At 53.4% G+C, this 14,568-nt stretch overlaps 1 protein-coding gene across 1 annotated transcript; it reads right to left on the bottom strand.

The window, feature by feature from the left end:
* Positions 1–3,659: 3,659 nt before the first annotated feature.
* On the bottom strand, positions 3,660–14,028 carry Lgals12 (galectin 12). Its single transcript, XM_078045780.1, has 9 exons — positions 13,342–14,028; positions 11,638–11,726; positions 11,300–11,513; positions 10,362–10,481; positions 9,804–9,842; positions 9,224–9,250; positions 8,561–8,649; positions 5,839–5,989; positions 3,660–5,363 (listed from the first exon to the last, which is right to left on the bottom strand). The coding sequence occupies exons 1-9, from the start codon at positions 13,408–13,410 to the stop codon at positions 5,217–5,219; spliced, it is 945 nt and encodes a 314-aa protein (XP_077901906.1). The 5' UTR covers positions 13,411–14,028; the 3' UTR covers positions 3,660–5,216.
* Between the last annotated feature and the right edge of the window lie 540 nt (positions 14,029–14,568).

The following is a 14,568-nucleotide window of genomic DNA, read 5'->3' as shown; positions in this document are numbered from 1 at the left end:
ACATTTCCGAGCTTGACTTATTTTGTCAACTTGATGGTCTCCAGTTCTGTCCATTTTCCTACAAATGGCATAATTTTGTTCTTTGTGCGAGAATAATACTCCATTGGGTATAGACACCACATTTTATCATTTATCCGTTGACCTTGGCTGACTCCTTGACTTGGCTGTTGTGAATGTGCCGTGATAAACGCAGGTATGCAGGTATCTCTAGAGTGTGTCTTTAATTCCTTCAAGTGTTCCACACCCACGAGTGGAACAGCTGGATCTCCTGGGAGTTCTAGTTTTTTGAGGAAACTATACTGATTGCCGTCGTGGCTGTACTAATTTACACCGACAGCGCGTAAGGAATCCTTTTTCCTCAAATCCTCACCAGCTGTCTAATACTATCAGAATTCTTGATGACTGATTGCCGTTCTCACAGGGTCAGGCAGTTGGAATCTCGATTTTCGTGGATCTGATGGCTAAAGAGGGTGGACTCTTTTTCCTATAATAGTTGGCGTTTTGTTGTTGTTGTTGTTGTTGTTTTGAAATGTCTGTTCAGTTCATCTGCCTGTGTATTAAACTGGTTACTATCATTTTTTTTTTCTTTTTTGAGTCTTTGGGGCTCATTATATTCTCTGGATAGCAATTCTTGGTGAGAGGAGCAGCTGGCAGAGTCCTGCTCCCATCCCACCCCTATCTTTCTGTAGTGCAGAAGCTGTTTAATTTGATGCATCCGGTGATGCTTGATGGTGTTATTTCCAGACCTAGAGGAGTCCTATTCAGGAAGTGCTGGCCGGCACCTGTATGCTGGAGCGTTTCTCCTGTGTTTTCCTCTAGCAGTCACGAAGCTTCTGGTCTTCCATCTAGGTCTTTGATCCTCTTAACATGATTCATCTCATTAACAGATTGTAATGCTAATTTGAATTGTCAACTTGAATGGATTAAGAGATGCTGATGATTAAGAGGCTTCTGGACCAGTCAGTGAGGTTGTATGCAGGAATGATTGGCATGTGGGATAGTGAACTAAATGGAGACCCTCCCTGAGAGAGGGCAGCGTGGTGATTAAGATGGTGGCTTGGATGAATGAAATTCAGAAGAACAAGGAAGCAGCAACAGAGGCCAGCTCTATTCTTGACCCGGTTCTTGATTGCTGCTGTAATTGCCTGAGGATATCAGACTCTTCCAAAGCAGACTGTGCCAGTGATTTTCCAGGAAGTTTCCAGAAGCCTTCAGTCTCCAGTAGCATAGCCCCGTTGATCCCTCTTGTTCTGGGGTTTGCGCAGCTACTGGTTCTCCCAACTCCCTGGCCGGCAGACGGCCATTGTAGACTATCCACCTTCGGGTCAGGTAAGCCAACCTACTAAGTCCCCTTTAGAATCCTAATTCCTGTTGATTCTGTTCCTCTAGAGAATCCTGGCTAATACACCCATCAAAGAAGAGAAACTAAATTTGCTATATCAACAAATGCTGAAGATATCCAATAAAACCTGACAGTCATTCATGATTTCTTAAAAATGGGGGAGGGGGGATCTTCTAGTGAATTGAAAAAAGCCAAAAAAAAAAATTTTTTTTGTCCTAAAACTTTTATCTATCCCCAGAATACCATAATCACCATATTTAATGGTGAAATACTAGTAACATTTCTCTAAAGTCAAGGATAGGTCAAGGATGCAGGCTAACAGGCCTGCTATTCAACAGTGGTCAGGACATCCTGGCCAATGTAGGGCATTTAGGAAATGAGTGGGAAGGCTAGACTGAGTTGGGGGAAGGATATGATTAAAAGGAAGAAATCAGAAATCAAATTATTTTTTGAAAGTGGTATGGTTGTCTTTTCAAAGTACTATAAGAATCCAGCCACTTTGCTAGAAACAAGATAATTATTCATAAATCAGGTACATTTGTGTACCAGCATCATTTTAATGTTGCTTTTTTTAAAAATTGTTGATGGACACTGTTAAGCTCGAATTCCGGACCCCCAAAAGACCACCAGAGACCAAGATCGATGTATACAGCAAAGAGGTGTTTATTGGGAGCTAGCTCGTTCCTCTGTGCACACAGCAACTGGTGACGCTGAGAGGCCCGGAGCCCAGGGTTTGCAGCAGTTTTATATATTCTTTGGAGAAGGCAGGCACCCCCACATACATCATAGCAGCTCTTAGCAAATCATCACTCACTGCGGGAAAATCAAATAACAACTCTAAAACATGATTAGCACATTCACTGGCGGGAACAAGTTGGGTAGGGGTGATTGGTTACTACAAGAGGGGGATTCACTTGAACTGATTGGTTTAAGCCAAGAGGGGTGTTCCGTGCTGAACTACATGGTTTCCCAACATGTTATCAACCACCATAAACTACTGGGAGGGTCATCTGGCATCCCAGGTATTTCCCTGTCTCATGCTGATTGGTGGCTGCTAGGGGGCTGCTATGGGTCCCCACTTGGCCTGACTGAGTCAGGGACCCCTGGCGCAGCAGATCTCTCCTGTTATATGTAGATAAACAACTTAGCAGGGTGGGAATGTGCCTAGGAGTGCTCTGTGGGTCTTTCCAAGGACAAAGGTCATGTCCCTTCCTTGGACAGGCTTTGCTCTGAGGTAGGGGCTGGTTTTTCACACAATGCCTTTATTTTATTTATTTATTTTTATGTGGTGCTGAGGAGCGAACCCAATACCTCACATGGGCTAGGCAAGTGCTCTACCACTGAGCTACAGCTCAAACCCAACCAAGTATACTTTTTAAAAAGAAAAAATATATATGAATATAGAAGGGAAAGGGAACAGAGGAAGGGAGGGGAGGAGGGAAAGGGAAAGTCCTGGGGGTGGAGTAGAGCAATTTATGTTCTGTGTTGTTGTAAGGACAAAAGAGGCAAGGCACCAAAGATAGCAGGAAACAGTTTTATTTGGCTACAGCCAGGTTCAGAGGGTACAGCCTTTGCTGAAATCAATCAATCCCCTGAACCCCGAGTTCAGGGATTTTCAGAGTTTTATACCCAGTGTGTAAGGGGATGGGCTCAGAAGTTCACAGTCTGCAGAAGTTCACAGTCTGCAGAAATTCACATAAAAGCAGCTTTTTCTCTCACTGTTCTGGGCAAGTTAACTCTTCAAGGACAACACCTGAGTAGGGGAGAGCTTCTTCTCCCCTTTCTTTCCTCCCCCTGCCAGCTGTCACCATGGAGCCCAATTGTAACTTATCTTAAAAATGTAGACATCTCTGTGAAGCCCAGCTCAAGGCCAGAGGCCTTGTGTGCACATTTCTTCAAAGTACTATACTGGATACGTTTGTGAAAAACTAGTAAGGGCATGTCCAACACCTGGAGTGCTGGTATCTTCCTGGCCAGTGGCCAAGTAAACAGGGTGACATGAACATAGGAAGTTTATCTACATTGGACTCTTTTGCTGACAGTCCTAAAGCCAGCCATGGTGAAGAGGGCTTTTCTTGGAGAAAGGGGGTGCCACTTCATGATTCTAAGATCTTGTCAGAATGCGCCCTGAGATTCTGAATGACCATAAAGCACTAATAGTAAGCTATAAAGGGCCTGAGCATGAGTATAATTACTATTGTGCCAGGTGCTGTTAAAAAATTAAATACATAAAACTTAATTGATACATATAAAAGATGACCTCAATAAATTGGCAGAGGCACTATGTTTATGGTTGACACAAAACAACGTGGAGATGCATGTCCCCTGCCCCAAAACTCCACGCGGTCAATTCAATTCCAACCAAACCAAACCAAACAAAAAACCATATTGGTGGAAACTGAAAGGTTTATTCCAAAAATTCTGATGGAGAATTAAAAGGTCAAAAACAGCTGAGATCATCTGGAAGGCCTATAGTGTTGTAAGGCTTACTTTAAGGGGATGAGGACCCAGGACGGGCTCTGTGCCCAGCTCAGCAGGCTGGGCGGGGCTGAGCTGCCTGCTCCCTGCTTTCTTGGGCCTGGGGATCTGCCTGCCCCTGGCTCTTCCACCCCTTTATCTTCTCCTCTTTGACCTGGACCTTATCCAGAAACCTGTGCCTCAGTTTCTCGGTGGCCACTTGTCAGTTATCTTTCTCATTGATTTCAAGTTTTACTGGACTATAATCAGGGCATATTTGCTATGGAATCTCTGCTCTGGGGAATGTACTAAGATTTTTCCTGGTCAGCCTTGGAAAGTGGAGACAGGGCAGGATATTGAGAGCATTGCTCTCTGGGTGGAGGGTACCAAGTCTTAAAAGTACTTATTCACCTCAGCTGTTTGATTATATGACTCAAATTCTCTATATCCCTCCTTTTTCCCCCTGTTCTATTTAATCTGCAAAATACAGTCACGTGTCATTTAATGATGAGGACAAGCTCCGAGAAATGCCTTGTTTGCAATTCTGTCATCGTGGGAACACCACAGAGTGTCCTCCCACAAACCCAGATGGTCCAGCACAACGTGCACAGCCTGGGAGACAATCTCGTGGGACCTCCGTGGATTGTGCATCCAGGTGACTGACATGTGCTCCTGCGGCACGTGACTGTACTCAGGAGCTATGGACCTTGTGGCTGACTGGCAGACATGGGGTTCTCTCCCTTTCTGAGCTAGTTGTTAGTGTGCTTCTCTGAAGTGTGGCCCTGTGACTTACTTTGGCCAAAAATCATGAGCAGCTGTGCTGCCTGTCACTGTGGACAGAGGCTCTGTGAGCCCATGCAGTGGGAGAGTGGATGGTGTGCGTCCATCCTGGGCTTATGAAATCAGGGCGTCTTGTCTCTCCTTGGCTTCGCAGTGGCTGAAACCTAGACAGGGCAGCAGCAGAGCTCCAACCACAGACCAATGCCTGTGCCCTGGGCATGGCAGAGTGATGTCAAAGACAAGGCCTGGAACTTCCAGGGAAGGAGGGGCCACTTCCCCAGAACCTCTAGATAAGAGCGAAAACAATGTCTGAATTCTTTAAAGTGTGTGTTTTAGTCCTCGTGTTCTGCCACAGAACCTGTCCGCCTGAGTGGACTCTAGGCCCTGAAGGAAGATGGAGCCCCATCCGGGCCCCTGGTGTAGGAGCAGAGCTGGGGCCACCTTTACACCCAGTGCCTCCTCTGCTGTGGGCCCCCAGCTCCTCTGCAGAGTTAGGCTTGTGACCCGGAAGTGAACCAGGCCTGACACGATGGTGACAGGAGGACAGTTTAATGAAGGCAGCAGAGTGGGGCCCCACCACAGGCCCTGGGAGTGGACAGGCTGTCCTCTCTAGGCCGGGGTCCCCTAGGAATCCTCCTTAGTAGTGGACACAGTAGAGTTGGATGCTTCCACTGATGCGGAGCTCCCGCAGCCTCTCCAGGGTCTGCTGGTCCAGGCTGGTGGACCCCAGCGGCTGTCCATTGAGTGCCAGCTTCAGCCCTCCCTCCTGGCACAGGAGCAGCACCTGGTGAGGAGGCCCGAGTGGGTGTGGGACTCCAGGCAGACCCTCCCTTCCTGCCTGCCTGCCGTGCTGCCCATCAAGACCCTCTTCCCTAGAGGAAGTCCTAGATTGTCACCAGTGCACTGTGGCCTTCCACAGAGCTCTTCACTGACCCTGGGCCCAGGTGACCTTCTACAACCGGGCTGGCTTCAGGAAGCGGCTTTCCACTCTGGCCGCCTGTGGGAATCATCAGGGGAGCTTTTGAACAAAAGGACGCTGGCCCCACCTGCACTCATCATGCCAGAGTTTCTGGGCACAGGGACCTCGGCATCAGCGTGGAGGGCTGAGGGCCAATGCCTAGATGTACCCTCTGCTGGGCCCGCCTGGCTTCCTGGCCCCATGACGTCTACCTGCCAGGACATGCCCCAGTCCCGGCCACTTTGGGCATTCAGCTGTGCTCTCCCTCCTGGAGGGATGTGGCTGCTTGGATCAGACCCACCTCGAAGAATCGCTGGGGGTGAAAAAGGAAGGGGGCTGAGATGAGCTTCTTGCATCCCCAGCGGGAGACCCAGGCCAGAGTTCTGTCTGTGAAGGACGCCCTGAGCATCACGGGAGTGCGGGTGGCCTCATCCCTCAGGCTCAGAGTGAACCTGCAGGGACAGGCCAGAGAAGGGGATTGGCCTCCATGGCCCTCAGGCCAAGGCACACCCTGAGGGAGCAGCAGGGCTGTGGGAAGAGGCTTCAGAGTCCAGGGCTGGGCTCCTCCCACAGGCTCAGGGCTGGATCCTGGGGCCCACCACAGCTTAGAGGAGTGGAGAGAACAGGAGGCTTAGACCTGAGTTTGAATCCCCGGGTTGCTGTCTACTGACTGGAGGTCAGGGGTGTTGTTACCTGGCCTAAGCCTCAATTCCTTCTCCTGAAAATGGGGGATCATGATGATAACAGTAGTAGCTGACCTTTACTGTGTGTTTAATTCTGTGCCAAGTGTTGTCTTCAATATGTGCAAGCTGCCTAGTGGTTAGAGCCAGGCTGGGGCAGGTCCACCCTAATCCTGCTGCTATCTAGTCCTGTGATCGAGAGCATGTCACTTAATGTCTCTGTGCCCACTTACCGAAATTTAGGGATGGTAACAGTGCTGTGTCTGTTTTCTGGGGTTGTTGTTAGAATTAAATGAGTTAATACATGTAAAGTGTTACTTAGAACAGTGCCTGGCACACAGTCAGTACTGAAATGATACCTTTCATTTGAAACTATCATTACATAATACAAAATTGACCTCTAAAGGACACACACACACACACACACACACACACACACACACACACACACACACAGAACAAGCAGGAACCCAGAAGGTAATGTTCCTGAAGACTAGCAAGTCCCTGGAGCACAGTAGGGGTCTTAGGGAGCCAGGGTTTGCCTTGGCCTTAATCCTCACAGGCGGCCTGAGCTGAGAGGTCTAGGAGCCCATGCAGTGGTGAGGACAGCAAGCCAGGGGACTGGCTGCTTTACTAGTAAAGTAAACGGTGCAGTAAAAACGTTGTTTACTTTACTTTACTAGTAAAGTAAAGTAAACAACGGTGCAGCCTCAGACCGGGACGTGGACCAGGACTCATGACTCCAGATTTTGGGGGGCTGGTCTTTCTGTGCCTGACATCTTCCTCTCAATAGCACCCCCAGACTCTGTTCCATGACTTCTGAAGGGAGCCTCTTTGAAACACCAGCCCTGCAGCTGCTGAGGGCTGGGTCCCAGCAGAAGCAGTTGAGGGCAAGAGACGGGATGCAGGGGGTGGGGGGCAGTCCTAGAAGTCTCCTGGGGAGGGCCTCTGGGTCTTCCATGGATGCCCACCAGGAAAGGGCTGCAGGTGTTTCCAGCTTTGGAGAGGAGAAGGCAAGGGCTTAGTGTTGGGAAGGAGCCTGGAGGCCAGGTGCTGAAGGATGCCCAGGGGCGCAGCTGGAGGGCCTGGAGGAAGGTTCTGTGGGGCACAGTACTCTCCAATTTCAAGTTCACTCCATATTGAAAAATAGCTTTTATGTAAAAGAGGGTTTTCAACTTCTCTTTAGAACTCACCAGAGGATCTGGCGTGACTGGGCCCGTGGAAATATTCATCCCACTTCACACCCTTCCCACTCTGGTCCTCCCTACTCATGTGGCCAGTCTGACCTCTGAGAACATGTGCATTCACAGTCCTTGGGAAATGGCATTCAGGTTATTTGCTGTGACACTAATAACAACAACATGATCTGGAGACAGGATATGAACCGGGCCACATGCCTCCAAGGTCTGAGGAGGGAGGTGTGGTCCTGATGTTGGAGCACCTGATCATTTCCCATCACCTGGACATTAACATTCTCCTTTATCTGATAAGGAAACTCAGAGGTGCAGTGACATTCCCAAGCACACACAGTTTACAAGACTCACTCCAGGCTCTGCAAGGCCCTGCTACCCACGATGTGCTTCATGCCAGCTTCTCACGTGTGACCAGGAGCACTCAGGGCAGGGTGTAGCACCGTCAGTGAGTTAAAAATAAGTGAAAATGAAGCCGAGAGTGGAGAGGATGGTGCCCCCAACCCCCTCCTCTGCTTCCCACACTGTGCAGCACTTACCGCCAGTCAGGTACTATTTTAAGAACCAACCTGAGATCACTTTTATTATTACCCCCTTTACAAATAAAGAAACTGAGGCATGGAGAGGAAAAGTCACTGCCCTAAGTTTGCACAGGTAGTAAACGTGCTGGCAGTCTGGTTTCCTAAAGCCGTAACATCCAATGCCTTTCTTCCAGGTAGGCAGGCAGGCTCTGGTCTAAATAGATTTGAGCAGACTGTCAGGACTTGAGCGCCCCCTGGAGGACAAGCCAGGAAGCACCCATTTATTAATGGTCTCCCTCCCAGTCCTGGCTTCCAAGTACTAGCTAGCCCTCCTCTCTGGGGCATTCTGGCTCTTTCCTAAACCAAGCATGTGTCACTCTGGGAGGCCACCTCCTCTCTCTGGGTCTCTGTCTGTGTCTTCCCTGGGATCCAGATGCAGGGCTGGTGGCTTGACCAGAGGCACCAGGAGGGAAGATGTTACTGTAAGTGGGGCTGCTGGTCCCAGCCTGACCTTCCTAAGCTCTGTGACCTTGGGCACCTTACCTGCTGCTCCTCCGCCTTCCCATCTGTAAGAAGGGGTGACATGGCAGTGCTGGGAGGTTAAAAGAGGTGATGTTTGGTTGGATACTTACTCCTTTGGCTCTTGCAAGACCAGTCCCCGAACTATGATGACCTGCCCTGGCCAGAGGCCCTGAGGAAGAGCATGTGAGCAGGGCACCTGCTGAAGGAACAAGGGGATGGCTGTGAAGCTCTGGAAGGGTCCCCTGCCTCTAGGAGGGCTACTGTGAGGGCTACTGTCAGGGGCCAAGGAAGTGCACGGGGACAGGTGAGTTTCTGCCCTGGGCTTGCAGCAGGAAGTGCAGCTCTCTTCATTACTAAACCCCTGCTGCTGGCCTTCTGAGAGCCTCCCCTGCCCCCAGGCTGAGCTCAGTGCTCCAGTGTCTGAGCACCATGTGCTTCTCCCATGGCTGTGTCCTGAGCTGCAGTGGCTGCATGGAGGGCTAGGACCAGCTTGTCCCTCTGTCGAAGAGCCTGGCACTGGCCTGGCACAGAGGACATCAAATATCTTTTTGCAGAATAAATGGAGAAAAGGTCAAATGAAGGTGGAGTTTCACCTGCAGCTGCCTGGCCCACCCACACCCTGCAGGCTCCCAGAAAGGAAGGGAAATCCTGAGACCAAGGGCATTTCCCACCACAGGGAGCTCCTTGGCCTCCTACCCAGGTGTCTTCCCAGGCCTGAGGGAGCCCAGAAGAGGCCACACCTCCAGGGGACACAAGGAAGGAGCTTCACTCACCAGCCTGGGACTCTGCAGCAGGAAGGGCTGTCAGGAAAGAAAGGGGCACAAGGAAGCCCTTGGTCATGGGCTGGGAGGGACCCTCTTGCCATTACCCTTCCACACTGGGGAGGCTTTGGGGTTGTGTCTCTCACAGCAGCAGGTGAGCGACTGGAGCCCCAGTGGGATCCTCCTGCGTCCGGAGGCCCACCAGCTCTGGGGAAATGGGGAGGACTGGCCAGTGGGTCAGTCATCCCACACCTTGACCAACTTCTGTCACACAAGGCCAACCCCAGCCCCCTCTCAGGGTCACTCTGAGGATGGAAAGCTCCAAGCAAAAGTCATCTCCCAGTGGGAATTATGGATCCTGGCCCCTCCTGCCAGCTGCCCACCCCCCACCCTCCCTAGGCTGGTCCTGGAGAAGGGTTGGGAGAGCCACATCCAGGCTGGGGGCTGACAGGAGCCAGTCCTATCCATGACAACCACAGCAGGAGGCGGCCAGCTGGGCCTCAGTGTGGCTGCAGGTCGTGCAGGGGGAGGAGGAGGCTGACCCCATGAGTCTTGTCCAACCACAAGGCCAACCTTGCCCCCAGAGACTCACGTATCCAGTGGGATACTCTCTGCTGCCCTCCACAAATGGCTGTCCAGAAAGAGAGGAAACACTCTTCAGACCACCACAAGCCCAGGAGCCACTCACCTGGCCCCCACCTGCCCTGCCCTGCTTCCCACACAGCTTCTCAGTGGCCCCCGAATCTGGTGTGTTGCACCTACCAACTCTAGGCCACCAAAGGCTAACTCAACGAGACTCTCTGGTGACAGGTCCCAAAGATCTGCATTTTTAATAAATCCGTCGGGAGGGAATGACAGAGCAGGCGAGCTCAGCCAGTTTGGGCCCCACATGCCGGTTCTCTCCTTCTGTCCTTAGCTCCTAGTGTAAACCAGACCCCACAGCCAGCACGGACTCCTGCCACCACTCCTGGCCTCCCTTTCTACTGTCACCTTCCCCTGCACCTCCCTCACATAGGACCCCTGGGCTCTTTCTGACCTACAGGCCTCCTCTGTCTGCTGCTCTGGGGTAAGTGAGGGGGTCCCAGGTCTGCCCAGGAGTCAGAGGAAGGCAGAGACCAAGACCCCGGGCCTTGGCCCCAAGGGAACTTACACTAATATTCAGGAACCCAACGGCCTTCACCAAGATGTCACCAAATATGCCCAGGGTGTCCACCCGAGACAGTGGGAGCCGGTAGCGGTAGTGGAGAAAGTGCCGTCCGTTTACACTCACCTGGAGAGGCAGACAGCGCCAGGCTCAGCAGCGGCTGAGCTTGGCTGGGCTCGTCACTGTGTCCCAAGCTCTGCAGGCTCCTCTACCTGGAGACTCCCTCTGGGGCCTCACACCAGCTCTGCAGCGGAAGGACACTTACAGATGAGTTTAAGAGAGCTTCCAAGGTCACAGAGCTGGCAGATGGCAGAGCTGGCCCCGTCAGTGCCCGTCCCTGTCCCCGAGGAAGCCCCTCTCCTCTCGGCAGGCCCAGAGCATCATTGCTGTCCCCACTGACAGGGAGGACACCGAGGCTGAAGAGGCCGGTGCTGTCCTATCCTCAGTCCCTCTGGCCCTTGCCGCCTAAGCTGTCTGAAGACCCTCTCATCTTTCTGGCAGGTGTCCTCTCAGAGGCCAGTGGACAAGGCCCCTCTCCCTGTCCTGTGCAGCTGCTGTAAGATGGGGATGGACAAAGTGCCCCCTCACGGGGTGGGGGTGGATTCCGTGAGGGAAGACATCAGTGGGCTTAGAGGGGCAGGGTGTAGCCCAGGGCAGAGCGCCCGCTCAGCACGCACGAGCCCTGGGTTCAGCCCCAGCACCCCCTGCCCCTCCCCTTGAAGGAGAGGCCTAGGAGTCAGCTGGCTTTGATGTGGCAGAGGGGGCCTCTCCAGACCCAGGCCCCAGCAGCCTGTGGGTGCAGGGAGCCTGGAACCAGGTGTGGCAGCTCCTTGGTCCTCTCCCCACAATGCCACCCACCACGGTGACAGGGGGAACTGGCTGAGGGAAGGATGGGTGCAAGGAAATGAGCTCAGGACCCCTCGACGCCTGTCCCTTCCATTCACCTTCACCTCCTCATTCCCAAAGAGAAAGAGGATGAGGAAGCTGGCCCCTCTCTGCAGGGCCACGCCAGGCCAGCGGGCCTCCCTTTGCCAGCGTCCACTGTGCAGGGTGTTGCAGATGACATGGGGCTTGGTGGTGTGGAAGCGAGGGTTGAAGTGGATGGCGATGTCCGGCTGGGGGTGCAGGCTGCAGCCACACTGGAAGTCCACCTGAAACCTGAGGGGAGGGGCAGCTCTCAAAGTGCTGTCTGCTCAGAGACCACAGAGATCCCAAAGGCAGACAAGAGCCCCCAGCTCGACGCTGCTGAAGCTGGGCTCCAGCTCCCCTGGTCCCCCCTTACCTGTGGGCACGTGGAGGGACCACTCCCTGCAGCATGACCATCTTTCCTGCGTGCAGGCCACCAAAAATGGTTGTGACATACGGAATCACCTGAACGAGGGAAGAGACCCGTGCTTGCAGGTTGGAGAAAGGCCCGAGGGACCCCATGTCCAGTGCGTGGGGAGGGAAAAACAGGACAAGTCCACTTCCCTACCCCAAACAGAACCTGTCCTTACAGGAAAAAGCCCTTCCCTCTGAAACCCTCCGCCGACTGCCTGTCATGGACAAGTCTAAGCCACATCACACTGGGGACGCCCCTTCAGTTCCCTTGCAGCCAGCTAGCTGTCCCCAGCTCTTAGGACACAACAGGCTGCTGTGTCCCCAGTGAGGCTCGTCATTCACTCAGTGCCACCTGGTGCCCAGAGCCTGGTACTGAAGTTTCTTGGGACAGTTTAATGGCCAGAGTGGGGCCTGGAGGCAGAAAGAATGGCAAGTTGGAGCTGAGAGCTGACCCTTAGGTGGAGCCCTGAAGGGGACCTAACAGTGGCCCTGCTGCCCTCCTGGTCCCTTTCTCCTGGCCTTCCTCCCACCCCCCACACTCTCCCCACCCCCTGCCTCTCCTGGCTATTCTTCCGCCCTCCCTCCACCCTGACGCCTTCTCCCAGCATCATCCGCTTGGTGCCTGAGTTATTCCTTCCCTCCCCTGTCCTCCCAGGGCACTTTGCCCACAGGGCTGCCTTGGCCCTTGGGCCCTGGTGCAGCGGGTCTGGCTGGCTGCTTTCCCTGGAAGGCCACAAGCCCCTCCAGAGCTGAAGCCTGCTCTTTCCCTTTGTTGGGCTCAGGCCCAGCCCAGCACAGTGAGGTCTCTGCAGAGCTGTTGGCAGAAGGAGTGTGAATAGCAGAACAGGGCAGCATCCCGGGGCGCCTTCATGCACTGCTACCAACTCCCAGCAGTGCACAGAAGCCCAAACCAGCCAGAAAGAGCTGAGTCCCCAGCGCTGCCTCCTGGTGACAGGCTCCAGCCTGGGAAGCAAGTAGCCCTGGGGCCCTGTGAGGCTGCCTCAGCCCATTATTTAGCTGCTGGGAGGAGCCCAGGGCCCCCTCCAGTCAGCATGCCCATGGCCACCCACAGCTTAGCAGGACTTCAAGTTCAGTGGTTTCCACTTCCCTGGCCCAGGCAGGGTGTGTAATTAACTGAGCTGCCCTGGGAAGGAGAGGGCCAATTAAGGGAAAAGGATAATTAGTGCTTGCTAGTGGGGGTGTCCCCTGGGGGGTGGGGGGCAGCCTTCTCTAAGCATTGCCTGGCTTCAAGTTCTCATGAACAGGAGGAGGAGGAGAGGGACCCCCTTCCCCCATCTCTGACTGGGAGGTTCCCCTGGAACTGTCCCTTCCAGGCTGGAGATGAGGCTACCCTTCCTACTAATCAGGGTCCCCTTCAAAGATCCCACCCACTCCCCATTCCTGCTGGCCTCCCAGCCCAGTAGGGCGCAGCCTCGGCTCCCAGGCTTCACCTAGTTAAAATGTCCAGCAGTCACTCACATTCAGTTAGCTGCTCAGCCACTGTGCTTAACTCAAGAGAGCCTTCCAGAACCCTGGGCAGGTCCTGGGGAAGCTGGGCCCAAGACTGAGGTCCTCTGCACCCCCCCCCCAACGCAGGAGGAGTCCACCCAGGAGAAAGGGAGGACCCCTGAGACCCAGGAAGTCCCAGGTGAGGGCAGCTGCTCACCGGGTGGAAGACTGGCGGCTGCAGGATGAAGCAGTCAGGAATGGGGTCCAGGTTTTCCCCAGGTGACATGAGGGGTGAGGCCACTCCTTTTGGGGCTGTGGATCCTGATTCCAGGAGCCCTGCTCCCTGGATGGGCTCACCTTCCCCTGCCAGGTCCTCAGTGTCCTGGAGCTCCTCCAGCTGTTAGTCTCACCTGCGCTCTGCACGGGCCTAATGCCACCTGGAGCCCATCTGTGGGGCAGCCGGCCACCTGCAGGGCCACACCCGCCTGGCCCTGGTGAAGCAGGACAAAGCCTGCAGCTCTGGCTGGACTGTGGTCGCCCGCGGAAACTCCGTGTCGCGTCCGGGATGGGACGCTGGCACTAAGCCCCCAAGGAACTGGGGCCCTGGGTCTGAGGCACGTGATCACTTGGAGGGAAGCCAGAGGCTGGCCTCTTTGGGACTGGGAGGATTTGTGTTTTGGGGGCTCACCTGAGTCCTCACTGGGTCAGAGCAAGGGCTGGGACACGTGTGCAGGTTCCCACAGCAGCCCCGCCCCCAGCTTCCTGGACAGCCTGAGGCGGCTTCCCATTCTTCCTCCCCTGGCCACCAAAGGTCTCATCTCTTTCCCTCATTTCCCTGCCCTTTCTCCTCTCTTCTTTATCCAAGTTTTATAGTCCCCCGTGACTCCATTTCAGCAACAGCTGAAATGCCAAGGAGCAGCTGAGGTCACAAAAAATAAATACATAAATAAATAAAAGAAAAGAAAGAGCAGTGAGAAAGGGGAGGGAGGCAGGGCCCCCTGAGCTCAGGGAAGGCAGGGAGCTGCAGGGGGAGCAGGTGGCAGCCCCTGGAAGACCTGGATTCTTGCTCAGCGGCTGACCTATGCACTGTGTGCCCTTAGGCAAGTGTCTTCACCTCTCTGGGCTTTCTTTGTTCACTTGAATACAAACAGGGGGACCCCTGCAGTGTCTCACAGCAGCCCTGTGTCTGAGATTGGCCCAGACCTCTGTGTTTTAGGAGAGCCCTTCAGTCCTCTTCAACCTTTAGGAAGACTTGCCCTTTAAACCACAAAGGACAACAAAATTATATCCTTTGCAGGAAAATGGATGGAACTGGAGAACATAATTTCGAGCAAGATAAGCCAGACTCTAAGAAATAAGAATTCATATCTTTTTCCCTCACATATGGAGGCTACAGGAAAAAAAAAAAAACAGGGGAAGGGAGACCAGGATAATGGAAGGGTGA

Source organism: Ictidomys tridecemlineatus, chromosome 4 (genome assembly GCF_052094955.1).
Source record: "Ictidomys tridecemlineatus isolate mIctTri1 chromosome 4, mIctTri1.hap1, whole genome shotgun sequence".
NCBI lineage: Eukaryota > Metazoa > Chordata > Mammalia > Rodentia > Sciuridae > Ictidomys > Ictidomys tridecemlineatus.
Note: the sequence above shows the minus strand (reverse complement) of the source record. Positions and strands in the feature narration are given on the sequence as shown.

Coding starts and splice junctions, on each gene's coding strand:
- Lgals12 (XM_078045780.1), bottom strand. CDS start 13,410: ATGTCACCTGGGGAAAACCTGGACCCCATTCCTGACTGCTTCATCCTG. Junction 11,514..11,637: donor GTCCCTCCACGTGCCCACAG/GTAAGGGGGGAC, acceptor CCCTCCCCTCAG/GTTTCAGGTGGACTTCCAGT. Junction 10,482..11,299: donor TTGGGAATGAGGAGGTGAAG/GTGAATGGAAGG, acceptor CTGCCTCTCCAG/GTGAGTGTAAACGGACGGCA.